We start from the raw sequence: 27,932 nt of genomic DNA, 5'->3' as shown, positions 1-27,932 counted from the left end.
ATGAAAATAAAAAGTCCAAACACCTGAAGCCATAAGAGACAACAACAACTCCCGTCCTGCGTCTGTCCGCCAGTGTCTCCGCCCTCCTCTCACTCGGCCTGGTCCTGCTCAGCATCCATGCAGGTCTCCCAGGGGTTGCGGGGCATCTGGGGCATGGAGAGGATGAGGAGGGCGATGCCGGTGAGGAAGAGCAGCACGAAGGCACTGCAGGCGCATGCGAAGGACCAGCCGTAGTGGTTCTCCATCCAGATGGTCTCCTTGCTCTCGATCATCCGCTTGACCGACTGTCGCATCACCTCCAGGGAGATGAAGGCACAGAGTCCTGGTTGGGGGCGGGGTGGAGGGGAGAGTCTGATTCAGATTCAGATTCAGATCCAGATCCAGATCCAGATTCTGACTGATTCAGATCCAGATCCAGATCCAGATTCAGATCCAGATCCGGATCCAAATTCAGATCCAGATTCAGGTTCACAGCAATTCATTTTACAGTCAGTCCCGTCGACAGTGACGCATAAAATAACGTGAGAACAAAGAAGAAACAGTGCCACATTTGACATCTCGATCAGCTCGTCATTCATTCACAGTCGGGAAGAAGGGGGGAGGGGAGGACAGTGAGGGTTGGTGGTGGACGGAGCCTCGGAGCGACTGACTGAGCGAAACCTACCTGCAAAGGCGAAGAACATGCCGCCTGGTTTGAGGAGGTAGTCCCTCCGCCGGCCCTCCCCCGAGCAGGAGCCGACGAGGCAGAGCGAGCCCAGGATCATGAAGGCCAGGCTGAAGATGGAGATGGCGGCCGCCGAGATGTTGAACTCTGTTGGGACCGAGAGAGGACGACGGCGTTAGAACAGCGGCAGTGACGTCACGGGGGTTCGCGATGGTACGTTCAACCTGTCTGTCCATCCGGGTAACTTCTAAAGGTATAAACATCTTTGGAACATTTTTTTGTGAAAAAAAGAAAGTACCAGGACCAGCCAATAGGAGCGGTACAATATTGGTAAATTATCATCGGCATGTGGTCGGTATCGGTATTTGGTTGGTATCGGTATTCGGTTGGTATCGGTATTCAGCCATCAACATCAACTGAAATCACATTCATCCATGATTGTCGTCTTTATGGGACGACTTCTGATGTATCTTTTTTTCGTACTTCTTACGGTGACACTTTTCACTGCCCGTCCTCGTGCTCACTGGAGCTCGTGCACTATCATGGCGCGAACAAATGGCTCATGCCAGAATTTTTGCTGGAGCTCATCAAACACCCGATCAGCAGGACTTCGGTTCAGTATAAGTCTCGGCTGTGTCGTCCCAAATTACTGAAAGCTACATAAAAGGGAAAGTCAACATTTCAGCAAGTTTCCTTGCTGCCATGATCCTTCCAATCATGTGGGCAGATCCACTTTCTATCAGAAACTTTCCATCCACCTTCTTTAATTATCTTCAGCTGTTTGTTTTGAGGCCTGACGGGTGGAAAACGATTCTGGTCGCCCTCCCTCGAACACAACCCAACAACTCCAGAACGCCCTGGTGGATAAAGTTCCTCCCTGCACAGCATTATCACCACGATATGAGACAGTTGATGGAGAAACTCACCTTTTTGCGTTTTGTATTCAAAAATCTCGGCGTCCTGCCCTGGAGTGAAGTGTCGGAAATACGTACAGTTTTCCTCTGTAGACATGAAGCAAAAGAATGAATCAGGTTTTGTAAAGTTTCAGCCATTCATTTCTGATCAAAGGCAAACTGTTCACATTGTTGTCGTCATAAAAATACTGACAACTGTGATGGATCACTGGCTGCCAGTGGACTTGAAGTGTGAAAGGTGAAAGGTACGTTCAGTTAAGATGAGACACAAACCAAACAAACCAAATCAGTGAATCTGGAAGCTTCTAGAAAAAAAAAATAGTCCCATTTCCTGGGAGGAATTTTAAGGTTAGGTGTGTAATATATGGAGATTATGAAGAAGAAACAGCGAGTGGTCCCACCAAGTGGTTACATTTTAGATTGCAGCGCCTTCCACTCTTCATTCCCCTCCTGAGCTTGCCTGTGAGCTACGGTGGCCTCTGCACCCAAGCCTGGATACCTCATCAACTTCTTCTTCGTTGGTTTATTTGAAGTCGCCAGCCTTCACCCTAAATATGGATACTGGATTGGACACACCAGGCTTCCTTGGAAAATGGTGGCGCTAGATGGAAGCTAACTGCGTGCAAGATCCTTGATCTATGTATATTCTCGTGTATATATATATATATATATATATGTACATATATATAAGAAAGAACCATCTTATGGGTAGGGAAACCAAATGACTTTATTCATGTATCTATGGGCAGTATATCAAGTTTTTACCGATGTAAAAATCTTAAATCAAACCAAATATGATACATTGGACCTTTAATATTTGATGCGATGGTTTCAAACACTCACCCTAAAAATATGTCCCAACATTTTTGGACCTTAACGACCAGCTGTTATTCACCCGAAGTTTGGCCTCGGTCTCTGCAGCCCCATGTCAATCAATATGAATGTCCTTTGTCGCGCTCGATACTTCAGAATTACCGTTCGGCCGCCATGACTCTGATGTTCAGTCGTTAATTGAAAGTATTTCCAGATATGATCCGGCCGGGATCCTCTTTTAGTTCGTCCACTTTGAAAGCCACGACCCTGAATGAAACATTTGCGCCGCTATTTTCGAGCTTTGCCCCAAATACTCTTTCAGCTTTGGAACTTTTTTTTTGGGGCCGTCCGCCGCCACCTGTCGACAGCCGACGGCGTCGATACGCTGCTAAAACCTTAACACCCTCGACACTGTCTCCAGTCAGTTAAATATGTCGACCCCGGCAGTTTAACACCAGCTGGGTAATAAAACGCTAGCCTGACGCCTGGTCTGGCTATGGCCCCGCCCCCACCCAGCCCATCCCAATTTCCAATAAAAGCCCTTCAGCGGCGGTACTTTGCACCGCAGCGTGTGAAGGCCGGAGGGGATTCGTGCAAATGAAGCGCAAGGCTCTTTGTGCACGCCAGCCGATTCACTTTAATGCTACGGCAAGTGGAGGCTTGTTCCACTCTTCTCTTTTATTTATTTGTTTATTTGTTTTTTTTATTTATTTAATTAATTAATTAATTTTAAAAAAGTATTTTTTTTGAAACGGCGTCTAAAAGCAGAAGCCAGCAGTGGCTCGGATGAGACGCTGCTCACACGTGAACCCATGCAAAGAAACTCTCACCTGTCACAAACACATCTGCTTAATCCGCCTTTTCTCCCCCTTTGCTGTTTATACATATATATATATATATATATATATATATATATATATATATATATGTATTTCATATCGGCGGCGGCGACTTGCTTTCATGTTGAAACATCCGAGGCAGGTGGTGGTGACCCATGCTGAGTTTCCATAAAAAAAAAATAAAGTGGCAGGGAAAAAGCGTGACAGTAACCTGAGCAGCGTGTCAGGAGGCCGTCGAGTGGGAAAACAGAAGAGTCAGGTTTTTGTGTTTTTTTGTGTTTTTTTTTTTTTAAAAGCTAATAAGGCCGTGTTTACAAAATCCAGCTCGGTAATTACCGGCTTTTAATGCGGCGCCTCGTCTGATGTCAGCTGGAGGGGGGAGAAGCGAGATGCTTTTATGAATGAGGACAGGAACTGGACATCCAAAAAAGAAAAAAAAAAAATCACCCACACAAAAAAGCAGGTTGTTACTTAGCAACAGACCTTCCTGCTTTTCTGCATATAAGGCTCGACAGCCAGTCGTTGCACTCGTGAGCCCAACGTGGCCTTCAAAACTTGAGGAAACTTTGAACTTCCTGGTTCCAAATTGAATATTCATGTCCGGAAGAAAATTCAAATGACCCCCCCCCCCCCCACACACACACACACACACACACACACACACACACACCCACCACCTCCCCTCAGCTCCTCGCTCGGGAAAAGTGCGTCTCCAGTTTTTGATTGGTGCTGAAGTGCGGCGGCTCGACAGACGCGAGGACTTGAAGTGGCTCTTCGTCGGGCTTGAGCAGCTTTCTGTCCACACTCAGCTGCCTGCGCAGCTAATTATGCTCATAAAAAAAAAAAAAACCCTCTCATAAGCCCAGAAAGCCGCATGAGTGTTTATCCGCACAGTCGCAAAGCTGCGTTTTCAGGACTCTTGGGAAAAAACGACGAAAGAGAGAAAATCAGTCAATAAACTGGAATTTAACCTTCAAGAAATAAATGGATGTTCTTGAGAGGCGTCGATATGTCATGAGACGGTGTGAGATGTGTGTATGTACAAACTCATTTTAATAGGAACTTAAGGGACTAATAGTTCTTATGGGGACGTTGAGTCCAGACTTGGTTGAGGAAATGTTCTATGCTACTACACGGACCACGTCGTCCAGGCATGTCCACGTGCTCACGCTTTGAGTGCACAAGCAAAGTGTGCAAAGTGCATTCCCAATGAAAAGTACACACACAGTCCGGCCCTGCGTGCGTGCGGTTTTCCAATGTGCGCCCGGGCGATCCGAGAAACACACAGACGTGTGCGTTTTCTCGCGCTGCTGCTGCTGCTGCTGCTTCGAGTCTTAGTGTTACATATCCACGCAGCAAGTGAGTGATCCGGATTTGATTTCACTCCACTGATCCCACATGCAAACAAACACGGACTCATCCGCCTGTCAACACCGAGAGCAGTTTGTTTTTGTTTACCAGCGGAACAGTTGACTTGCGCACATTTTTACGCAGTTTTAATAATGAGCAAGCGGAGAGGCTAGTTTCCACTGCTGACCCGTTGGCCGTGTTCCCGCCTGCTTCTGTCCCCACTGGTCGCAGCTGACAGGCTCTGAAACACCTCCCGAAGAGGTTTCCGGAGAGCCGGCGGCGACGGAAGAGGGATTAGCGGTTTAGAACTGAGTGTTTATTCACTTTTCAGTTAGTTTAAAATGCAGAGCTAACTTGACATTTTTTTATTTTGAGAGGGCATTAAAATATAGTGCTTGAAAATCTACACGCTAGTTTTTTTTTTCTGCCACACAATATTTTTTTGCTTTTCACAAAACTTCAAACAAAACACAAAAAATTAGGTAAAAACTTTTAACACAATTGGAAAGATGGATACATCTGAATTTGAAAGAGTAAAAAAAAAAAAGAAGAAGAAAGGTCTGCCAGGGAGTCTTGAAATGAAATATGAGCAGTACAAACAAATTGTTTGGCCCCCTAGAACATTTGACAATGGAGAATAAAAAGAGCATTGCAGGATCAACCATTTGATTCTTCCATATGTAGGGAAAAGTAAAAGAAAAAAGTCCCACTGATTGTCACATCCCAAAGGATGCAAAATTTGTCCTCTGCATTTGACCCATCATCCCCTAAGGGGGGGGGGGGGGGGGGCAGCAGCGATGCCACGCCCAGGAATCATTGGGTGATCTAGACCCCCAAGTCCAACCCCAAATACTCAAACGCTGAGTGCCAAGCAGGGAGGCAATGGCCACCATTTTTCCGGTCTTTGGTATGACCCAGCCGAGGATAGGAACCACAACATCCCAGTCTAAGGGCGGACACTCTACGACTAGACCCCTGAGCTGGTCAACAAACCACCCCCCTGCTTTCTAATCATACCCAGTGAGATAATTAAAGTTCTCCGGAACTGACCGACGGTCCCTCATCCCTGTAAACGATCGCTAACTTTTGGGGGCCAATGTGTCATCGGAGCGTGGGCACTTCCCAGTAGCCCTTTGGGAATGCGAAGTCATTTTGCAGGGGTCTGCAGAGGGACACACGACACCGCGTGGGGAAAATGTCTGCGACGGCCCCAGGTGGCGCCGTCACTCACAGAGATGGGCGCTGCTGGGCGGCGGCGTGAAAACTCGACCCATCGCAGCCGTGGAACAGCTGACAATTTACGATATACAATTTAGCTTTTAATTTTAACTGCACCAGCTGCCGGGCCGGGACACTTCGCAGAACGTTACTCGATCAAATCAGCGGCCGCATTTGGAAGCACGCTGGATAATCCAACGGCGTGTTGGCCGTTGGGGGAAGGCGTGCGAGAGGATTGAAGTCGAACACCCCCCGCCCTGCCCCCCCCCCCAAACAAAAAACCCCCAGCTCGGCTCATGTTTCCTGATTGTGTGTCTCCACCGCCGCGCGCTCAGTTTGAAAGACCTGGCTTGGATCAGTGAGCCACTTTGCTGCTGAGGACTTGTGGCCATGATAAACAGTACCGCTCTCTTCCAAACAGAGCAATAAGCCCCCGATGAAACAAATGGGACACTAATGGAAATGTCGCAACACACTTGTTTGCTTCAGGCCAGTGTAGTTGGTGTTGGCAGCTCTGGCTGGTCTGTGAAACAACGACACACCTCCATCGGCGTAGGAGCCAAAGGGTCGGGACTCCACGCTTTCGAGCGAACTAAAACACTGTGAGGCACCTGCAATTGTTGGTGTAATCGGTTGAATTTTATGCTGCACGTGTGGGTGGGCAAGGTGGACCTGGTATGTCCAGCCGCACGCCTTCCATTCCTGAGCAAATCAAGCTGGCTGGGGGCATCTCATCGGCTGGTGAAGGGACCCAGCAGTGAAGACGGTGTTTGGGATTCCCAGTCGTCTAACTAAAGCTGTCAGCCAGGACTTATTTTGGGATAATACACTTGTGCGACACATGAATCTTGTGCCATGTGTGTGTGTGTGTGTGTGTGTGTGTGTGTGTGTGTGTGTGTGTGTGTGTGTGTGTGTGTGTGTGTCTCGGGTGAATTTGTTGGTAGTAGTACAGTAGTGAGACAACTACTGAGAATGTTTGTGTCTAATGTAATTTGCCTTTTGTAAGGGAGTAAAGACCATCAGCCACTGGAACAGCTTCAAACTAACAACAATGTAATAATCTTGATTATAAGGGAAGTGTTTACATCTGTTGCTCAGTGTGCCTGTAGATATGGAAGCCACCGAAGAGACACTTGTAAGACACTCTAGAAAATGTTTTCAAGGAAAGCTTTTGCTTTTTTTTTTTTTTTTTACCCCAAAACCCAAAGAGGAACGAGGAACCAAAAACATACATTTGTTAAAAGGTGATTCGGAGTAAAGGGATGAAATTGGATTGAGCTCAGACAGGCGTTCCACCTTAGCCCTTGATCTAAGAATTAACAAAGAGATCTTGGACAGGGATACCTGGCATACCAGCAGGGACACTGAGGGTGAAATTGCACCACATCCAGTATTTTGGCCACAATGAATTGTTTCCTGCTTGATACCAGAAGTCAGTAGCAGCTAAACTTAACACCTATGTGTTTGTGTGCGTATGTGTGTGTTTGCCTTGAATAACCTTCCTCAGAAAGACTTTGCGGTGATCTGTGGATGTAAAAACCTTAAGCCTTTACAAGTGTGTTGAGGGCGCCTTCAGGAGGCAGGGATTCGCTGGGAGCACGACGGGATACCGAGAGCAGGGATGAAAACAGGTTGGGAATCTTTTAACGTCATGTGACTTGTCTCGCCTGACACGCCTGCCTGCCTGCATTTGGGCCTTCTATTCTTAGAAGCCACAGGACCTCATGACAGCCTGACTCCGAAGAGGCGCTTGGCCACCCGACAACCCACAGATAAACAACATTCATTCAAGCAGATTTCCAAAAACTTTGGAACTTTGGCCGGAACAAAACTCACCTCCTGGCAGGCTGATGGGTCCGCAGCCTTTCCCCTCCACAAAGTGCTCCGAGTCGATGTAAATCTGCTTCTTGCACAGCCTCCACAGGCCGAAGTGAGCAGCCTCGCAGGTCTGGTTGACGTTAGTCATGCGCGGGCTGAGTACGGCCCAGTAGTCCGTCACCACTGCCGTGAACATGCAAGCCATGCCCACCAGCAGGACGAAGATGGCGATATTCACCTTTGTGCGCTTGTGCATGATTGATCTTCTGACTCAAATGACAATTATAAAGAAAGAAAGAAAACTATCTGGATATTGTGAAGTTGAGACTCCCAAGAGTTTCTTCGTCTCGTTTGGCAGCGGCAGCAGCGGCAGCAGCGGCAGCAGCGGCGGCGGCGGTGGTGGCGGTGGCGGTGAGCCTCCTGAGTCCTCGCAGCCCACGGCTGGCGTCTGCACTTCTTGTCCGAAGGGAAAGGGGCCCAACTGCTGCGTCCTCCTTCGCACTCTGGCTGCTCACTGTGAGCCGGCGCGGGACCAGGAGGTGGGGGCAACTACAGCAAGTTTAGACTTACAGCTGTTGAGGCAGATCAGGAGAGTTGATGACCAAACCAACTGCCCCCGCTTGGTGCTGCCGTGTTGGGGAGGAGCTCCTATAAATGTAACTGCGGGACTCAAGTTGCCGGACTGCACGCTTATTTAGTTACAGCTTTAATCCACCAGTGGCGGGGGACATGACGTCACAAGAACGACTCTTTCCTTGCCCTAGAACGGACTCAGAACAGACGTGGTCTCGGCGTGCAGTGTGTCCTCGCTGGCTGTTTTCTTCAGTCGTCCGTCCGCCGTGACTGCCTGGCCTCGTGTTTGTCTCAGCAAACTGTTTACAAGGAAGGGGATTTGTTTACAAAGACAAGCAGCGCAGCTCCAGCTGTCACACAACGCTTAAGATTTCCCTCTGCGATTCACTCTCCTGTCGCCTGCAGTAGAGCTTGATACATCCTGGTGTCTACAGTAGAGCTCAATGCCTCCTGGTGTCTACAGTAGAGTTTGATACTTCATCTCGACAGCAGAAGAGCTCAATACTTTCTGTTGCCAACAGTAGAGCTCTATACTTCCTGGTGGCTACAAGAGACCTTGATACTTCCTGGTGGCTACAAGAGACCTTGATACTTCCTGTTGCCTACAGTAGAGCTGGATACTTCCTGTTGCCTACAGTAGAGCTCGATACTTCCTGGTGTCTACAGTAGAGCTGGATACTTCCTGTTGCCTACAGTAGAGCTGGATACTTCCTGATGCCTACAGTAGAGCTGGATACTTTCTGGTGTCCACAAGAGACCTTTATACTTCCTGATGTCTACAGTAGAGCTCGATACTTCCTGTTGCCTACAGTAGAGCTGGATACTTCCTGTTGCCTACAGTAGAGCTCGATACTTCCTGGTGTCTACAGTAGAGCTGGATACTTCCTGGTGTCTACAGTAGAGCTCGATACTTCCTGGTGTCTACAGTAGAGCTGGATACTTCCTGTTGCCTACAGTAGAGCTCGATACTTCCTGTTGCCTACAGTAGAGCTGGATACTTCCTGTTGCCTACAGTAGAGCTCGATACTTCCTGGTGTCTACAGTAGAGCTCTATACTTCCTGTTGCCTACAGTAGAGCTCGATACTTCCTGGTGTCTACAGTAGAGCTGGATACTTCCTGTTGCCTACAGTAGAGCTGGATACTTCCTGATGCCTACAGTAGAGCTGGATACTTTCTGGTGTCCACAAGAGACCTTTATACTTCCTGATGTCTACAGTAGAGCTCGATACTTCCTGTTGCCTACAGTAGAGCTGGATACTTCCTGTTGCCTACAGTAGAGCTCGATACTTCCTGGTGTCTACAGTAGAGCTGGATACTTCCTGTTGCCTACAGTAGAGCTGGATACTTCCTGATGCCTACAGTAGAGCTGGATACTTTCTGGTGTCCACAAGAGACCTTTATACTTCCTGATGTCTACAGTAGAGCTCGATACTTCCTGTTGCCTACAGTAGAGCTGGATACTTCCTGTTGCCTACAGTAGAGCTCGATACTTCCTGGTGTCTACAGTAGAGCTGGATACTTCCTGGTGTCTACAGTAGAGCTCGATACTTCCTGGTGTCTACAGTAGAGCTGGATACTTCCTGTTGCCTACAGTAGAGCTCGATACTTCCTGTTGCCTACAGTAGAGCTGGATACTTCCTGTTGCCTACAGTAGAGCTCGATACTTCCTGGTGTCTACAGTAGAGCTCTATACTTCCTGTTGCCTACAGTAGAGCTCGATACTTCCTGGTGTCTACAGTAGAGCTGGATACTTCCTGTTGCCTACAGTAGAGCTGGATACTTCCTGATGCCTACAGTAGAGCTGGATACTTTCTGGTGTCCACAAGAGACCTTTATACTTCCTGATGTCTACAGTAGAGCTGGATACTTCCTGATGCCTACAGTAGAGCTGGATACTTCCTGGTGTCTACAAGAGACCTTGATGCTTCCTGGTGTCTACAAGAGACCTTGATGCTTCCTGGTGTCTACAGTAGAGCTCGATACTTCCTGATGCCTACAGTAGAGCTGGATACTTTCTGGTGTCCACAAGAGACCTTTATACTTCCTGGTGTCTACAGTAGAGCTGGATACTTCCTGATGCCTACAGTAGAGCTGGATACTTCCTGGTGTCTACAAGAGACCTTGATGCTTCCTGGTGTCTACAGTAGAGCTCGATACTTCCTGATGCCTACAGTAGAGCTGGATACTTCCTGGTGTCTACAAGAGACCTTTATACTTCCTGGTGTCTACAGTAGAGCTGGATACTTCCTGTTGCCTACAGTAGAGCTCGATACTTCCTGTTGCCTACAGTAGAGCTCGATACTTCCTGGTGTCTACAGTAGAGCTCGATACTTCCTGTTGCCTACAGTAGAGCTCGATACTTCCTGGTGTCTACAGTAGAGCTCGATACTTCCTGGTGTCTACAGTAGAGCTGGATACTTCCTGGTGTCTACAGTAGAGCTCGATACTTCCTGGTGTCTACAGTAGAGCTCGATACTTCCTGGTGTCTACAGTAGAGCTGGATACTTCCTGTTGCCTACAGTAGAGCTCGATACTTCCTGTTGCCTACAGTAGAGCTCGATACTTCCTGTTGCCTACAGTAGAGCTGGATACTTCCTGATGCCTACAGTAGAGCTGGATACTTCCTGGTGTCCACAAGAGACCTTTATACTTCCTGATGCCTACAGTAGAGCTGGATACTTCCTGATGCCTACAGTAGAGCTGGATACTTCCTGATGCCTACAGTAGAGCTGGATACTTCCTGGTGTCTACAAGAGACCTTTATACTTCCTGGTGTCTACAGTAGAGCTGGATACTTCCTGTTGCCTACAGTAGAGCTGGATACTTCCTGTTGCCTACAGTAGAGCTGGATACTTCCTGGTGTCTACAGTAGAGCTGGATACTTCCTGTTGCCTACAGTAGAGCTGGATACTTCCTGGTGTCTACAGTAGAGCTGGATACTTCCTGTTGCCTACAGTAGAGCTGGATACTTCCTGGTGTCTACAAGAGACCTTGATGCTTCCTGGTGTCTACAGTAGAGCTGGATGCTTCCTGGTGTCTACAGTAGAGCTGGATACTTCCTGTTGCCTACAGTAGAGCTGGATACTTCCTGGTGTCTACAAGAGACCTTGATGCTTCCTGGTGTCTACAGTAGAGCTGGATGCTTCCTGGTGTCTACAGTAGAGCTGGATACTTCCTGTTGCCTACAGTAGAGCTGGATACTTCCTGGTGTCTACAAGAGACCTTGATGCTTCCTGGTGTCTACAGTAGAGCTCAATACTTCTTGTTGCCAACAGTAGAACTCAGTACTTGCTTTTGTCTAAAATAGAGGACAATATGGCCAGATGAGTTTCTTTAATGTGACAGTCCCTAAAAAAGTTGATTGTAAACTTGCAAACTTGTGACTATTCTCCGTCTAGTCGTCCTATCAACAACACACCTCTCGCTTTTTTGTTGGTGGCACTGAGGGCAAACTGGAATTCTTTCCTGGTTTCCGTGTTTTTGATTGTGGAAGAAATGGGATCAATGGGATATTTTATTGTGACCTGAGGTTGAGGTTGGTGGAACAAACGTTTTGTCACTTGACCACATTGCAAATCTTGTTCTTTGCGGAACTGGTTCATCTACTATAACCAAAGTTTTTTGTTTCTGTCTCTTTTTTTTTTTTTTACTGAAAAAATATGCACGTATGCACTTTTTGCCATTGACACATGGAGACATTTACTCTAAAGATGACTCAAAAGACTCTGGTCTAAAGATTTGCATGTCCACTCATTTACGCCTTAAAGCAGCCTGGGTCCTATTTTAAACACTCGCCTAACGTAAAAAAAAAAAAAAAAAAAAAAAATAGAAATAAAAAAAAGGAAAGAAGTAAAAAGAAATTTTCCAAGAGTCACGAACACCATGTTCACAGCCAGGAACCAATCCCTTCATCCATATGATCCTCAGGCACTTACCACCCCCTATACCCCTCATGCTGAGAGAGATGTACTAGACAGGTGTAAATGTTTCCGGGTCCATTGCGCAAATACTTGACGTGTCCCAGCGTAAAAAACAAAACAAAGAACTGTCTGTTCCACCTCCAAGTCCAGTGGCGCTCTAAAGAGCGAACAACCATCAAATACAAATTTCAAAGGCCATTAAAAGGCTCTGAATGCACTTCTGTGCAGCATCAACACATCGTAGAACTCACCGCGTACTTACTAAGTTGGAGGAAGTGGTTGTAAAGGGCAGCAGCGACGTCTCAAATTAGACCATCCTGACAGCCACTTAACTAGAGATGATGGTGACAGACGGAAATGCACACAGTCTGGCGTCAGTGTAGCCTAATGAAGAGCTAGATGTTGGGGAGAGGTTTAGCGAATCTATACAGAAAACAAATGCAGAGTGACGTGGAGATTCAAGTTGAGCCCTTCGTCGCAGCTTGTGGGTGCAAAGTTTCTGTTTTCGAAACGCACGGCAACTGTTTGTGCAGATAAACCGAAGAATGTTTGCGTGATCACATTCACGGTTTATTCAAACCACTCACTGCCGTCTTCTGCTGAACAGTTTGCTTGTGTTGCAGTTTGCAGTGTTGCCTTTGAACACAAAGACAGACAGATAGATAGATAGATAGATAGATAGATAGATAGATAGAACACTACCTTATTTATCCCAAAGTACATTCAGTTTCTCAGCTGCACAATCAGTCATCAGCAATCAGTTCATAAAAAGTAATAGAGAAGAAACAAACAAAGCAATTGGGAGTAAAAGAATAATTAAAATGCAGATTTGAGGTTAAAAAATTGAGTTTTTTTGAAAGTAAAATGCAGAACTGTAAGATGTAAAGTGCATGAATGTGCATACACGTGTGGGACACACTTGTGTTAAAGAACCTGATAGGTTGGAAGGTCTGTGGAGCAATTCAGTGACGGCAGCGTCCCACTGAACGAGCTTCTCTGCCCCACCACCAGTTCATGCATTGGGTGGCTGCTGTGTCAATGATCGAGAGAGCAGATTGGAAAGAGTTTTCCTGACACCCACCGATGCCACATAGTCCTGCTCCGCGCCGTTGGCAGTGGTGGTGGCCTTTTTAATTAGCGTCTCCAGCATTTTCTTGCAGACGTTGAAGGATGCCGGCCTCTCGAGAAAGCGCAGCCTTCTTTGTAGACGTGGTCAGTGTTCGCTGACAAGTCGAGCTCGTTGTTGAGGGGAAATCCCAGGTACTTGGTGGAGGCAACCGCCTCAATTTCCTCGCCACAGATGGTAACAGGCAGAAGAGACGGGCGGCACCTCCTGTATTCCAATGCTTGTGTTGAGCTGCAGTGTATTCAGGTGGCTCCAGGTGAGAACTATTGTGGCGCGAACTTGCAGCTAACGCAATACTAAACACGCTGAACCTTGACCGAAGGGCGTGGCACGCTGGCATGGATCGTGAGAGTGATTTTTTTTTGGCAGCCAACACAATCTCACGCACCTTCAGGAAAAAAAAACAAAAAAAACAACCCCGCAAGGAAAGTCTCATCAAGCAACCTTGGGGTCCAGAAATAGTCCCTGTAGATGATAACTATTCCATTTTTCATGTGACACCGCCGAGAGGTGCATCAGAAGCACATTAGGGAGGCTGCCGTTCTGTTGTAAGAGCACATTTTGCCTTCTCCTGCCAGAGAATAAGACGGGCATCAACTGAATCATTGATTCGGTTCGAAGGATTCATTGCCGTAAAGTTGCACTCGAGCGGTCGAGTGCAGCACTGCAGACATCAAGCTGTTGTTCCAGTGCCCTTGCAGGTCAGAGTTAAATAACACAATGTAATGTGTCCTAATTGGACCTAAATGCCATTGAACTTGTGTGTGTTGTGTGTGTGTGTGTGTGTGTGTGCGCGCACGCGCGGGCACGCGTGTGTGTGCGCACACGCGTGTTTATGCGTGTGCGTGTGTGTGTATATATAGCAAGGCGGCACCGTCTGTGCGCTTGCACTGTGAGCAGCAGCTGTCTGAACTGTGAAGCTGCATTTAAAGTGAAATGTTTTTTGCCAAGTCCAATGAATTCTATTTGTGGTTTCACAGCCTCTTCTCCCAAATGCTTTGCATACCTAATGGGGGTCTGGAGGTGGCGAGGTTGAGGCGCCGGCATCTTCTTTCAGGGGTTTTTAGGGTTTCGTGTCCATGTCGGAAGAATCGGTAACACCTGATGTCTTGGTTCTTTTAGGGCGTATTCACACCTGCCCTGTTTGGTTCGGACTAAACCAAAAAAGTCCCTCGTGCGGACATTTTGGGCCGGTGTGAATGCAAACCAGCGAACTCTGGTCCGGAGCAAACAGCCGGTCCGAGACCTCGCCAGAGAGGTGGTCTCGGTTTGGTTCCAAACGAACCATGGTGCGAACCAGTTGTGAAATCACACACTTTTTTACACGTCACAGGCTTCCGTAGCCACAGCCATTATGGGAAATATTGATTTGGTTAGCATGGTAGAAAGGTTAGTAGTACGTCGTCGGACCGTCAGGCGAACACGAGTCGTGGTTCAAACGTGGAGCAATGAGGAGACGCTTCTTGCAAAAAGTCTTCGTTGTCGCAAAATTTTAAACTCATAAAATCGACGTTGCATCAAAAGCCTCCGATGCTCCAAATTAGCTGCAAACGCTTTTGTTTGTGTGAGAAAAACAAACATTATGAGCACAACGAGTGCAGCACGCTGGAGCTCCATGATTTTTTACTTTCCGTATTTTACCGTGTTACCCCGCCCCAGACCGTTTTGCCCAATGATTGAACGATCTTTGCACACATGTGGGTTTGTTGTCAAATCCTGGGACTCTTGCGAAAATTTCAATGTGAAAAGGAACCGCACCAAAACCCAAAAAGATACACACGGTCTGAGCTGAATTGACCGACAGTGTTTTCAGCAACAAATATTGGTTGACGTTCCACATTTTTTATGTCGCCGCATTAGAAAAATTCACAGAGAAACTTCCTCTTATTCTGAAATAAAAGTTTTCACACTGGTTTGAGGTGTGTTTTTTTTAATCTTTTTCCAAAGTGAACTGATGCTATGTTGCAGAATAGACTGTAATTCAAAACATCATTTCAGAGGGACGTTCCTATCCCAATACCAGCTGACATGCAGGAGGTCGTTGACAGTTGCTCCAAAAAAAAGCGTAGCGTCGACCGGTGATGTCGCTACGTTTTAACACCTGATTCATTGGCACCAAAATCACTTCGTGGAAAGACAACAAACACAATCTTTCCAACAAAAAAACAGAAATGAACAAACAGACCAGGTCACCGACTCTATAAGATTCACCCTGTCAGCAGCCAAATGATTCCTTTGGTTGAGTCACTCCCAACCACGCCCGCCACCCGCACCCATTTGTTTGGCCTTTGGCGTTGACACGGTGGCTTCGGGGGTGACCCTTGACCTCGCTGATGCTGGCTGGTCTAACCTCGGACCTGCGTCGGCTGAGTGTCAGCCATTTTAAGAGGTCGTGGGGTGAGACAGGTGTGTCGACGGGTGAAGTCAGTCAGTCACGTTTGGTTTTCAGGGCACGATCCAAACATTCCTGTCTGACCAGCAGTGCCAGGCTTTGATCGAGGTCGCTGGTGGAGTGAAGCTGCTGAGGCAGCTCGCAAACCTCTAAATTACCAAAGTCCTTTCCTGACTCAGGACTCTGCCTTCCTCCGCGCCGCTCTCATGCCACAACACACATTTGCACTCATGGCGACTCGCTGCTACGCGAAGTAAACAAAACATCCCCAACTAAAAATATTCGGCCCGTTCGAGCGTGAGCTGCATCACGCGGGCGAGCGAGCGAGCGAGCGACTCATCTTAACTCAGACCGACCCGTCCGTTGCTCATCATGCATCACACTTGCGACTGCGGCCCTTTGTCGACGGAGACGAGACTGGATGAGCATCGGGGAGCCTGTTAGCTCAGCAGAGCAGAAGTCCACTCACTCAACACGCTGCTGCTGCTGCTCCACCCACTGTTAACAGAACCTCAACAGGCCCATCAGCCTTCGCACCATTAGCCAAACACTCGTGCCCCCCACAAGCAAAGAGGCGCAAGAGACACAATGGACCCAGCCGACTTTTTTCAATTTTGCTTTAAACTTAAAAAGAAAAAAAGAACAAAATCCCTTCCGAAGATATATTTAACGGTGTGAGCCCAGACAGCTGCATAGATTGTGTCTGATTGGTTAATGCCCATTTGTCAGTCCTGTCTGTCTGTCTGTCTGGGACACTTTGCTAATGTTAGCAAACTATCGTGTCGTCCACATACGCACCATAATTGGCTGCATCCCCTCCAGCGCCTCCGGCTCCAGACACTCGTCCCTTCCTTCATGTCAAGTCGTCCCGGAGAGCTGAGCCGCCGTCACGTGTCCCGACGCTGTGAGTTCAGGCTCATGTCCAAATAATACGGTCATTTTAGATACTTAGAATCAGGTTCTTACTATATAACCTGATAACCAGGTCTATACTACATATATATATATACATATATATATATATATATATATATATATATATACATATATATACATATATATATGTAGTATATACATATATAAATATATACATATATATACATATATATATATGTGTTTATATATATATGTATATATATGTATATATATATATATATATATATATATATATATATATATATATGTATATATATATATATATATATATATATATATATATATATATATATATATATATATATATGTATATATATAAAATTAACATTTTATCTATCTATCTTTCTCTATATATACTTATATGTATATAGATATATATATATAGATATTAGGGATGCAATGGTACAGTTCTCCTACGGTTTGGGATGCATCATGGTTTTTGGGCCACAGTAACAGTACCGTTTCGATGTCTTATCTAACTTATATATCTATATATATCAGATTAAATGAACATAAAACCAAACAAATTAAAATATAAAGTTTACAACTATCCAATAAAAATTAACCAAATTTTAACCCACTCACAGCCGAGTCAAGACATTTTCACTCTATTGGGCTGGAGCGGGTCAAATAATGTATAATGCTATTTTCTTTTCTTTTCTTTTTTTTCAAATGGTGAAATATTTATTTTTAATGGGCTGAAAATAAGTATATAATACAGTAGTTTGAACCCCCTTAATGGTGCATCCTTTATAAAATTATGTTGCGTTTTTTTTTCTGTCGTTTCAGTTCAACTCCACTTGTCCATTGTTTCCAACACACCAACATGTTGTATATGATTCCAACGACAGGAGTACCTAGAATTCTCAGCCCCCACCCACCCCAATTCTCTCCTCACCCACCCGCATCTCTCCCTGCCCATGAAGTCTGTGCCAAATATAAAAACCCAGCAACACAAATAAATGGGATAAATGTTAAGTGACAGCAACACGTCAGGCACGATCTCACCTGTTTCAACGCACTGCTGCAACCGTCTGTCTGTCTCGCCCGGGTGTTAAAACAGTTAAAACAGCGCGAGGAAACGTCTTATTTGTCCTGAAAACCTCGGATGAATTTGTCCCTGAGCACCTGGAGAGCAAAGTGGGCGATCCGCGCAAGCCGCTGCCGCGGGACACAGACACACTGCATACTGCCGGCCTGTTGTTGACATTTTTTACTGTACACATATCGACAGTGGCTGAGGCCCCTTCACACATATTACACACACAGTGGGAGCACACGTAGGAGTCACGTACAAACTTGAGATTATTGAGATTAGGCAGTGTTTCAATGGCAGTGGGGTCTGGGTTAGCACCGTTTGTGTTAAGTTACAATAATACGACAAAGAAACACTCGCATACGTCACGCACGTCACTTTAGGGAACAGCTCTGGATGCAAATCTAATATCATTTTTTTTTTTTTGTCCAAGTAAACAAAAAATGAAACAAAACATAACTTCCAAAATATAACACAGGAATTCTTTAGAGAAAACCATCAATATCTTTGTGTACATAAGTGAACATTACAAGATTTCCATAAACTTTTTGAATATATCAAGACCGCAAAAGACAACAAGGACAATATAGTTTGTGTCCTGGTTGTAAAAGTAGAGTCAGTGGCCACTGTCAAGGTCTTCAAAGATTTAAAAAGAAAAAAAAAAAAAAAAAAAAACCTACACTTTCCAGATATCATCAAATGCAAAAATGTTATATATTGAGTCCCATCTGTTTCACCGCAAACACATATTGGCACTTTTTTCCATTGCGAAGGTCCCCAAAGTCCTTACAGCGGGTGGTTTCACATTAGCAATGCGCTCTGCTTGGACCCCAAAAACCCAGTGTATTTGAGTGGTTTGAAGACAAAGGCAGCTAGCTACTGACCGGTGGTCTGTAGCGTGAATCACGTGCAGGTAGTCAACTGGAGAAAAGAAGAAAAAAAAAAGCACTCCCCATAGTTCCTGTCTCTTCAAAAACTATCCAGAATGTGTCAGGAAGTGGAGCTTTGTGGTTAACCTAGAAGTAGGTCCGTGGTTGGAGATTCAAAATGTGAGACACATCCATCGTCCACATGGAATATTAACAGTGAGTGTACCAATTTGTACCAATGCTTACAGTATCTAATGCTTACACCAATGCTTACAGTATATAATAGGCACGTAGACTTGGCTTCAGGGAGCCAAGGCTACATGCCAGGACGAATGTGTCACTGGGAGATCATGGTCCAGAACAATTGGGGGTCATGTGAAAACACCCCGGAGCTCATAGGAAGAGTTCTGCGCCACATCAACTGTACAAAATCTAACAAGTTCCACCGAAGTCGCGACAAACCAGCAACTCTGGAGTTCAAACCGGCGTGGTCCTCCTGTTTCCTCCATCCTTAAAATCCTTCTGGAAGCAGTTGTGGACTTGCAAGAAGCCCGAATCCCTCTCCGAGCTGTATGGACCGATGGTCCCGCTGCCGGCCTTCAGAGGGTCCCGACTCAGGGAGTAGAGGGATATGTCTCCCATGGGCAAACCCATCCCCAAGCCTCCACCTCCGCCCATCTTCAGCCCCACCGGCGAGGCCTCGCGGGACGCCTCGGTGGACCTGGAGCTGGAGCGCGAGTGCCTCCTGCGGTAGCGGTAGCTCGGGATGCGCGAATAGGGCGAGGACGTGCTTTTGATGAAGTCGTGCCGGCCCCGGTAGCGCGACTCTTTGTTTTTCTCGATGTAGAGGTTGACTGCGAGGACTCCCACCGACTCGGCCACAATGAAGGAAAGCGCGCCGAAGTAGAAGGACCAGCCATAGTTGTACTGGTTCTTGCGGTCCTCGTCCTTCTTGTCGCTGGGATCGCCGGCATTGCTGGAGATGTAGACGATGATTCCGATGATGTTGCTCAAGCCTGGAGAAGAAGAGATCAATGGCAAATGGTAACTGCACAATGGGACTGCACTTCTGTCGCACTTTTTAGTACCTTCATGCTACCCTAAGGAACTTTACAAAGCCTCTCATTCACACCAATGAGTAGCTGTTGCTGCCGTACAAGTGGCATCAGGTCCAGTGGAAGTCCACTGTCTTGCCCAAGGACACTTGGACATGTGGACAGAGTTGGGATTCAAACCGCTGAGTAACAATACTTCTGAGTTGGATGACTAACTGAGCCCGTAGCCCCCCCCGGAAGAAGTACAGGGGTAAATAAAACTGAGGCGTGTGTGATTCTAGTCACAGTCATCGGTTCCACTCAACGAGGAAAAAGCATTCAAGCTCACAATCCAGCCAGACTGTAGATGATTTAACAGAAGCCTAAAATTCTGACGGCGAGGTCTGCTAGAATCTCTTTATAAATTTACACGCTGGTCCTTGAAGCACAACGGACGGATGATAGAGCACGTCGTGAGCACGCTGAGCCTGCAGCATATCTTCATCAACCCCTCATTATCCCTGCTGGTTATTTCCTGTGAAGTCAAATCCTCTGAATAAAACCTGAAAGGTTTTCTCACAATCCGAATGCGATTTGAATATTAACGTCTTTTGTGCTCATTTTCACCTCCTAACATAGTCAAACATTTCTTTTTTTCACCCCCCAATTCTCAGGAGAAAAAAGGAGTGGATAAAGAGGAATGTGAAAAAAAAAAAAAAAACATCAGGCAGCGTATTTCCTATGTCTTTAAGAGAGAAGGAGCTTTGAAAAATATATAGTGTGAGGAACTGGAAAAGCAGGAGCGTCTTTGAAATCCAACCCAAAAAGATAACGAAGCATCTTCGCATTTAGTGTTGCACTAGTGAACTAGGATGGATGGATAGATGGATGGATGGATGACATACATGATGTATAGATAGGTCATGGTATGAATGATGGATGGTTGCAAAAGATGGATGGATGGATGGATTTAGGGATGATAGATTGATGACGTTGGGATGGTTGGATGGATGGATGATTTAGGGATGGATTGATGGATTTAGGGATGATGGATGGATGGATGGTGATATGCATGAGTGTACATATAGATCAATGTATGAATGATGGATGGATGGATGGACGGACGGACGGACGGACCTACCTGCTGCCACAAAGAGGATTCCTCCGCTGAGCAGGATGTTGTTCTTGGTGCTGTAGACGCGTCCGACGCCAACACACAGGCCGCCCAGCATCAGCAGGATGGTGCTGAGGATGGGAAATAGGCTGGAGGCTCGAACGATTCCTGTTCACATGAGACGAAATGCATCGCTCTGAATGTGCATGAAACAGGAATCAGTTTGTCTTTGGGCGCTCAGATACGCTCGCCACCCAAAGTACCCCGTTCCAATGGGCACTTTTTTCTCAAAACTGACAAAATTGACATTTGTGGCTATATATTTTTTCTATTTCTTTCTTCTTTTACAATTAATTTGGACTCCAGTCAAGTCCTGTTGTTGCTCCCGTATTAGCCTCATTCTTTTTTAGACTCAGATCGTCTTTGGATCCAGTCTTTGGGCAGATGCAGCAATTTTGGTACGATGCAACGGCTATTTTATCGGTTTGACGTTTTTTTCCACATGAAATAACCTGCTGTTGCTGAATCACAAATGTAGCCACATTTAAAAATCACATGCGGTGGTTACGGACAAATTTAGTTCATAGACGGCAAACATTTCACTGGGTATTCCCTGAGTTTATGACATACAGTTAGCATTTTTATGAGTTGGAGTGACAAAGAAATGTTTCTTTTCATCCAGACAGCGTCGTAATCCTGCCTCTTTTATTCCTGCAGCTGAAGTCGATGCTTTTGACTGCCGCCGTTACTCATCAGACACACTCCATCATCCTCACAGCTCCACTTCCTGTCATGAGATCAGGCGTCTATGGGTGGATGGTGTCATGACACATTAAGTACCCTTGTGATAACTCCATCACTGCTGTGGTGAGAGGGCCGGGGGAGCAGGAAGGGTGGAGGTGGGTGGGGGATGGAGGGTAGGCGGAGGATTAAGGTTTGGAGTGATTAAAGAGGTTGCAACGACTTACGTAAGATGAACTCGGAGCTGTCCGTGTCGTAGCCATTGTCCTCGGGGAAGTGATTGATTCGGAAGCAGCTCCCTTTGTTGATACCTGCAAGGGAAGCCAGAAGTCGAGAGTTTTGACCGATGGCAGCTACAGCCGAGCGAGTCAAAAGAGAGAACAATATTAGCATGAACTAGCCAATCCCCCGTGATTGTCTGGTGGAGCCACAAAACCCTTCAGAAGTTCCACCACCTGTGGCGTCTCCATCTCATGGTCATGTATTGTCGTCCTAGTGCAGGTAGGGGCAAACTATGGCCCTCCGGACTCAAAGAAATTATATTAGTAGTACCTAAATAAAAAGTAGCTGTATTTCATCAATTTTTTCATTGTTTTAAGAGTCGTCTCAATAAAGAGCAAAATACTGTGGGACTTCAAAGACACATATTTTGCTTTAACGCTTTTGATCTTTTTCAATAGACATTAGACAACATGTTTTCTCCATATCCCACGATCTATGGCTCCAGCTCCAGTGAACATCATGGTCAGAGGAATATTGGTGGAATGTCACGTTTGCTTGTTTCTGTACCTTCAAGGCAGAGAACAAGGAAAAAGAAGACCTGCTTATTATGTAAAGATAAATATGTATTATTAACAAAACTAGAACTTACGACTGTGACTTTTTAGTCATTTTCATTTTAGTCATTTTCATTTTGTTGATAGCTGTTTTATGCTAACGCATCTTTCCAGACCTTTAAAGCAAAACCAAGCCAATTATTTCAGAACATCTAGAGTCTCTGCAAGACGCATCAAAAAAAAAACTAAGCTGATCAAATGTTTTACATGTTTTTGTTTGTTTGTTTGTTTGTTTGCTTTGCTTTGGTGTGTTTTTCTGCTTTAGTACTTTTTTGGGGACCGACTGCTGTGCATTTGAGTTTCTCAACTTCTCAAACCCTCGGGCTCTTTCTATTCAAAGAAGTCGGTCTCGGCTCTGCATGAGAAAAATCTTCCCCTGCTCTATTGAGAGAGAATAAAACATTGGGGAGTCATGAATATTGAAAGGTTGTACTTTGAAATGAGAGTAAGCCGTCTGATTTTTGGGCGCCACGTGCTGCCTCGACTGCTGCTGCAGCTGCTGCGCCTCAGCCAGCACCACCTGCAGGCACCTGCGGCTGCAGTCCTGTGGCATAAAGGTGCAAAGAGCCTGGAATCTTAAATTAGCGCTGTGATATTAAATTCTCTCACAAAATTTGCTCTCTGCTGTCCGTGGTGAGATGTTCTGATGTTGGTTATTAGCATAAAGTCAAGCTAATCAGCGTGCTGCAAGAAATCGTAAACAAGCTAAAAAAAAATGATAATAATCCAAGAAAAGCAGAACTTTTACTAGTTTTCCACAGATCACAATTCAGATTTAAAAATCAAGTGTGTAATATTTAGCATGATTTGAACATAAATGCATTAATTAAAGTGTACAATAAGAACAGTTCTTATTTATATATAATAATATCTATAGATCAAGGGTCTTACTACCAGTTAGCTGCCATCTTGCACCACCATATTTCTAAGGAAACTTGGTGTGGACAATCCAGCTGTGTGACATCAAGTTTCATATTTAGGGTGACTGTGTTTTCACTAGACCAACGAAGAAGAAGGCGACCAAGGTATCTGGGTTTGGGTGTGCTGGCCACCATAGTTCACTGGCAAACTCAAGAGGGGGAGATAGAGTGAAAGACGTCACAATCTCAAATGCAACCACTTGATGTTGCTGTTTCTTCTTCAAAATCTCAAATTCTGACTCACTGGACCTTTAATGACGGCTGCAACTTTGACTCAATCCACTGATTATCAGTCGACATCTTCTAACATCAGGGGGGCGGAGCCAAGAGGTTCAACAGTGCATCCATAACCCATAACCCATACCCTCCACCCCTACATTTCCCAACCACCACCACAGATTCAGCAGGCAAAGAGCTGATTGTTAAGAAGCTCTCTGTGCCCTACAGAAGATCAGGTACGTTCGTTTTTTGTTTTGTTTTGTTTTTCCAGAGGAGAGATAGAGGAAGAGCCTTTAGGTTGACTTTACAGGAAACCTATAAATAGCAATGCACAATTCAGGGTGATAACAAAGAGAGAGAGAGATAGTTGGGGAGCAGGAGAGGAGTTCTGGAGGGACTGCATCATCTGCAGGTAGGGGCGGGGGCTGGGCGATGGGGGGGGTGGGGGGGGTCGCTTCTAAGAATGCGCTGCCTCAGAAACAGGAAGTGCAGCCACCTTGAGAAGCTCTCTTCATGAGTTGTTTTGAGCAGAATGAAAAGTTTCAGCGCCAGCGAGGCTCCTTCATAAGGAAAACTGTTCAGACGGAACAAGTCCAGCTGAGAGCAGCTTCGCCGAGCCGACCTGAGCCGTTCTGTCCCTCCCCGGGTTTCAGCACCAGCACCACAGTGGACAGCGCCACAGCATCTACAACGACGACGGCATGGCGACGACACGGGCCACGCTGATCGCTCCTTCTTTTTCCTCATTATCGACAGAGAACTGATCCGACCAATCCGAATCTTTGCTTCTTCACCGAAGAAGAAAATATAAATAGTATGAAAAAAAAAAACTCAAAAAAGAATGACCGACTCTGTGTTCGAGATCAAACAAAATGGTTTAAAAGCAGTTGTGCGTCTGCTACCAAGAACAAAACAACACAATTTATTCAATCAGTCAATTTTGTATTACATTTTGGGTGGAAGATTCCAATCATGCGCAATGAAAGAGGGGAAACGCGAATCGGATATATATATATTATTGCTAGTATCAAAGTGAGAAAATAATGAATGAATTACACGTGTTCAATGATTTGGGCGCACCAGGTCAATGTTTCACCGGTGCGCTGAACAGTTAAGGAGAGAAACAGGCGGAATTACGCAGCAACAATTTTCTGTCTTTCAACTTTGCAAAGCGCATTTTTCAGTATTTGATTTAAATTGTTGCAACGTGCAGAGAAACCATCGCAACAATGACTATTGTGTGTGTGTGTGTGTGTGTGTGTGTGTGTGTGTGTGTGTGTGTGTGTGTGTGTGTGTGTGTGTGTGTGTCTTATTTCGGCGGTGGCTCGTTGTCTGCCTTGCCTTCACGCGTCGTCACAAAGAAACGCACACAAACAAACAAAAACAAAACTCGGGTGTCTGTTCAGATGTTGCCGATTCAAGTCAGTGTGAGAAAAAGAATCCTCCAACCACTCAGCACTTCGCAAAAGGCAAAACTTGAGTCGCACCAGGTGAAATAAGGCGTCAGGAGGCGACCGGATGTGGGGTGCGATAACACGAAACAAACAAGAGACCAAAAAAAAAAGAAAGAAAAGTCAGAAAGTCAGCAGCCCCCCCACCCCCCCACCCCCACCCACCGGTGTGTCTGACCTTCGAGGCAGCAGATCCTCCACAGGCCGGAGTGCGTCAGGTCGCCTCGCGCCTTGCGCGCCGCCTGCTGCGCGCGGTTCTCGTCCGCCGTGGCGTTGCTGGTGGCGTTGCAGATGTGCGCGCGCGAGTACAGCCAGTAGTCCGTGCCGATGGCGACGCTCATGAGGCTGAAGGCGGCGAAGGCGCCCGCGAGGGCCACCAGGGTCTGCGCCCCTCGGTCACACCGCGCCATGGCGGCGCATCGCGCGGCGCGGGGCGGCGCGGGGGACCCGTTACATGGGAGGCGCGCGGGTGGGGATGACGTGGGGGCGCCGCTTCCTCGCGCCCCAGGTGGGAGGGAGGGGGTCTCTCGGCTGCCAAAAACAAGATTTCCCCCCCCCAAAAAAAAATAAAGATTAGGCGAAGGAGGAGGAAGAAGAAGAAGAAGAAGAAGAAGAAGAAGAAGAAAAATCAGGGTTTTCGTAACAAAGCAGCGATGATGTCAGAATTTGTCCGAGTTAAGCGGAGCCACAGGTGGAGATACGGAGGAAAAAACGAAACAAGAAGAAGGGAGACGCATTTCCTGGTAACATGGATTTTTTTTTTTTTTTTTTTTAGTGATTAAAAAAAAAAAAAAAAAACATTAACAAATGCTACAGTGTTCCGGCGTTGCACAGCTGCAGTGCTGCTGCTGTTGCTGCTGCTGCTCCGGATGAACTCAGAGCCAAACTGCGGGGGGATGGACGAAAAGGATGTGAGGAGGGAGACCACGCCCACCTGTGGCCCAAGCCAATGGGGAAGGCTCGCGCTGGTACTCCACTCAGGTGACACTTTGGGGTGTCAGTGTTTTTACAGATGCTGCCACAAAGGAACATTTGTTTCTGTTGCCACTGTGGTGGTTTGTCAGGCAGCAGCGACGTGTAAGATGATGAAGGAACCCTTGTCGACACTGGCCTGATTATAAAGGAGTACGTTTATTCCAAAAGAAAGTCTTGTAGCCAATGTGGCGCAAACACCACAGATGGATGGATAGAGTGGATGAATAGGGGAGGACACACCACCGTCGCAGAGTGAATGGGATTATTGACAGGCCATGAATGGGAAACTTTGGAACTCCCTTAGAATTGGCACCCTGAATTTTTTTTTTTTTTTTTTGGGGGGGGGGGGGGGGGTTGTTGGTTGCATCAGATGCTGAATATGGACCAAGGGTCAATGTCCCCACTGGATTAATATAAACTGCGATTAAATAAGGCAACTTTCTGCGCAACGACAGTGACATTTCTGCAGTGTGCAGCTAGGTTGCGGACACATCTTGCCAAAACTGCCAATAGACAACAAAAGTAAGTTCTCAGTTGGTCTTTGGATTTGCAAATTGCAAATTGGATTTCCCCTGAAGATCACAGAAGAAGACAGAGCCAAGACGTAGCCGTCGGTTCAGCTGGTGCTACAGCGTGGAACAGTTTCTGTGGGATGGAGATAAAAAGATTGGGGAGTCCTTCGATCGAAAGGTCCAGACATGCAGGAATACACCGTTCAGTCCGTCCCACAAAATATATTCTGACCACTTTTCACAGGCTGATGCTTCAGATTTTTTTTTTTTTTTCTTCCAGAACATCCAGAAATCAAGTGAAGGATTTAAAAGAAAAAAACATGGCTGCTGAACTCACAGCACAAATTAGAGAGACTTGATTCAAGCATCAACACTGATGAAATATCTTAGGGGGGGCGGGGGGGGAGATCCACAGATGAAACACTTTGAAGTTGGAGGAGTCGGCTGCCGAGATCAACCCAAAAAAACACTCCATACAATCAGAATATCTCTCTCTCTCTCACTCTCTCTCTCTCTCTCTCTCTCTCTCTCTCTCTCTCCTGCACACACACACACACACACACACACACACACACATATACACCATTTGCACTCCATATTTTTAAGTGGAGGAGCCTCAACTCCAAAAAATTTGCAGGGTTTGCATCACTTCCTGGCCCAACATGCAGACAGTGAGTGAGGTGGAACAGAAAAATGGGAGTGTGTGTGTGTGTGTGTGTGTGTGTGTGTGTGTGTGTGTGTGTGTGTGTGTGTGTGTGTGTGCGCGGGCGAGAAGACGAGGGAGAGGAAGGGAGGAGAAAAAAAAAAACACCATTTACATATGTGGACGAGACAGGAAGTGACAGGAATGTTAATTGTGCCTCACAATTAGCGGCCCTGCGGAGGAGAAGGGCTCCACTGTCACTGCCAGTTCAGCGTCAAATCCTCCTGACACGAGTCCAGGAGTCGCAGCGAGCGGGGCGGCTCTCCGTCCAGCCTCGCCGTGTCAAAGACTTGTTTTCTTTTAGTCAAACGTCGTTGCGTGGCTCATGAAAAACTTTGCTGTGCTTTTCACAGAGATGAACCGCACACACGTGAAGGTTAAAAATGTTTGTTTTGATCACTCATTTGGTCATTTTCACATTGTTAAATTTGATTTCCCCTTATTCTGCGCGTTTTCCTAAACAGTGGAATCCAATTTGTTTTATGTTGTTCAGTTCAATCAACTTGTTTTTAATTTCCCCCGGATTAAAAATATTATTAGTTATAGTTTTGTATTTGTTTTTCACATTTCATTTTTTTTTTCAAAGGCCAAAATACATCAAATTAAGCGTGAAGTGATTTTTAAAGCAGTCATTTTTTAGTGCCCCCCCCCCCAAAAAAAAAAAAAAAAAAAAAACAGGGTTTGTTGACGGGGAGAAAACTCTTCAGTCTGGTTTTACTTCATCAGCTCCATCCCTCTGCAGCCTCTCTGCCCATGTGGTTTGGCTTTCAACTCTTCTGTCCTTGGGTTGCTTTTGGCATCCTGTCATGATCGGCGCTGCCATTTCTAAGCCCCCCCAAAAAAACAAACAAAACATAAAAACCAAACAAAATAAGAGTCGACATCTTGGCTCTTCTTCAGCTGTCCCTCTGTGTCAAGTTGCCGTGGCAATGGAGCTCACAGAGATAATGAGTTTGTC

At 46.1% G+C, this 27,932-nt stretch overlaps 2 protein-coding genes across 2 annotated transcripts; both read right to left on the bottom strand.

Annotated features, from left to right (window-relative positions):
• On the bottom strand, positions 1 to 8,161 carry LOC142904904 (voltage-dependent calcium channel gamma-1 subunit-like). The gene is made up of 4 exons (XM_076051302.1): positions 7,635 to 8,161; positions 1,591 to 1,665; positions 665 to 811; positions 1 to 322 (listed from the first exon to the last, which is right to left on the bottom strand). The coding sequence occupies exons 1-4, from the start codon at positions 7,870 to 7,872 to the stop codon at positions 90 to 92; spliced, it is 693 nt and encodes a 230-aa protein (XP_075907417.1). The 5' UTR covers positions 7,873 to 8,161; the 3' UTR covers positions 1 to 89.
• A 9,920-nt stretch (positions 8,162 to 18,081) lies between these two features.
• On the bottom strand, positions 18,082 to 25,300 carry LOC142904879 (voltage-dependent calcium channel gamma-4 subunit-like). The gene is made up of 4 exons (XM_076051253.1): positions 24,963 to 25,300; positions 21,586 to 21,669; positions 20,645 to 20,785; positions 18,082 to 19,485 (listed from the first exon to the last, which is right to left on the bottom strand). Exons 1-4 carry the CDS (start codon positions 25,192 to 25,194, stop codon positions 18,947 to 18,949), a joined length of 996 nt encoding a protein of 331 aa, XP_075907368.1. The 5' UTR covers positions 25,195 to 25,300; the 3' UTR covers positions 18,082 to 18,946.
• Between the last annotated feature and the right edge of the window lie 2,632 nt (positions 25,301 to 27,932).

This window comes from Nelusetta ayraudi, unplaced genomic scaffold, assembly GCF_046127955.1.
Source record: "Nelusetta ayraudi isolate G7.1 ecotype Tasmania unplaced genomic scaffold, CSIRO-AGI_Nayr_v1 ptg000134l, whole genome shotgun sequence".
Taxonomy (NCBI): Eukaryota; Metazoa; Chordata; class Actinopteri; order Tetraodontiformes; family Monacanthidae; genus Nelusetta; species Nelusetta ayraudi.
This window is presented reverse-complemented; position numbering and strand designations above follow the sequence as displayed.

Coding starts and splice junctions, on each gene's coding strand:
- LOC142904904 (XM_076051302.1), bottom strand. CDS start 7,872: ATGCACAAGCGCACAAAGGTGAATATCGCCATCTTCGTCCTGCTGGTG. Junction 1,666..7,634: donor ACCCATCAGCCTGCCAGGAG/GTGAGTTTTGTT, acceptor TCATGTCTACAG/AGGAAAACTGTACGTATTTC. Junction 812..1,590: donor TGAATACAAAACGCAAAAAG/GTGAGTTTCTCC, acceptor CGGTCCCAACAG/AGTTCAACATCTCGGCGGCC.
- LOC142904879 (XM_076051253.1), bottom strand. CDS start 25,194: ATGGCGCGGTGTGACCGAGGGGCGCAGACCCTGGTGGCCCTCGCGGGC. Junction 21,670..24,962: donor GAGGATCTGCTGCCTCGAAG/GTCAGACACACC, acceptor CTTCCCTTGCAG/GTATCAACAAAGGGAGCTGC. Junction 20,786..21,585: donor CAGCTCCGAGTTCATCTTAC/GTAAGTCGTTGC, acceptor TCATGTGAACAG/GAATCGTTCGAGCCTCCAGC.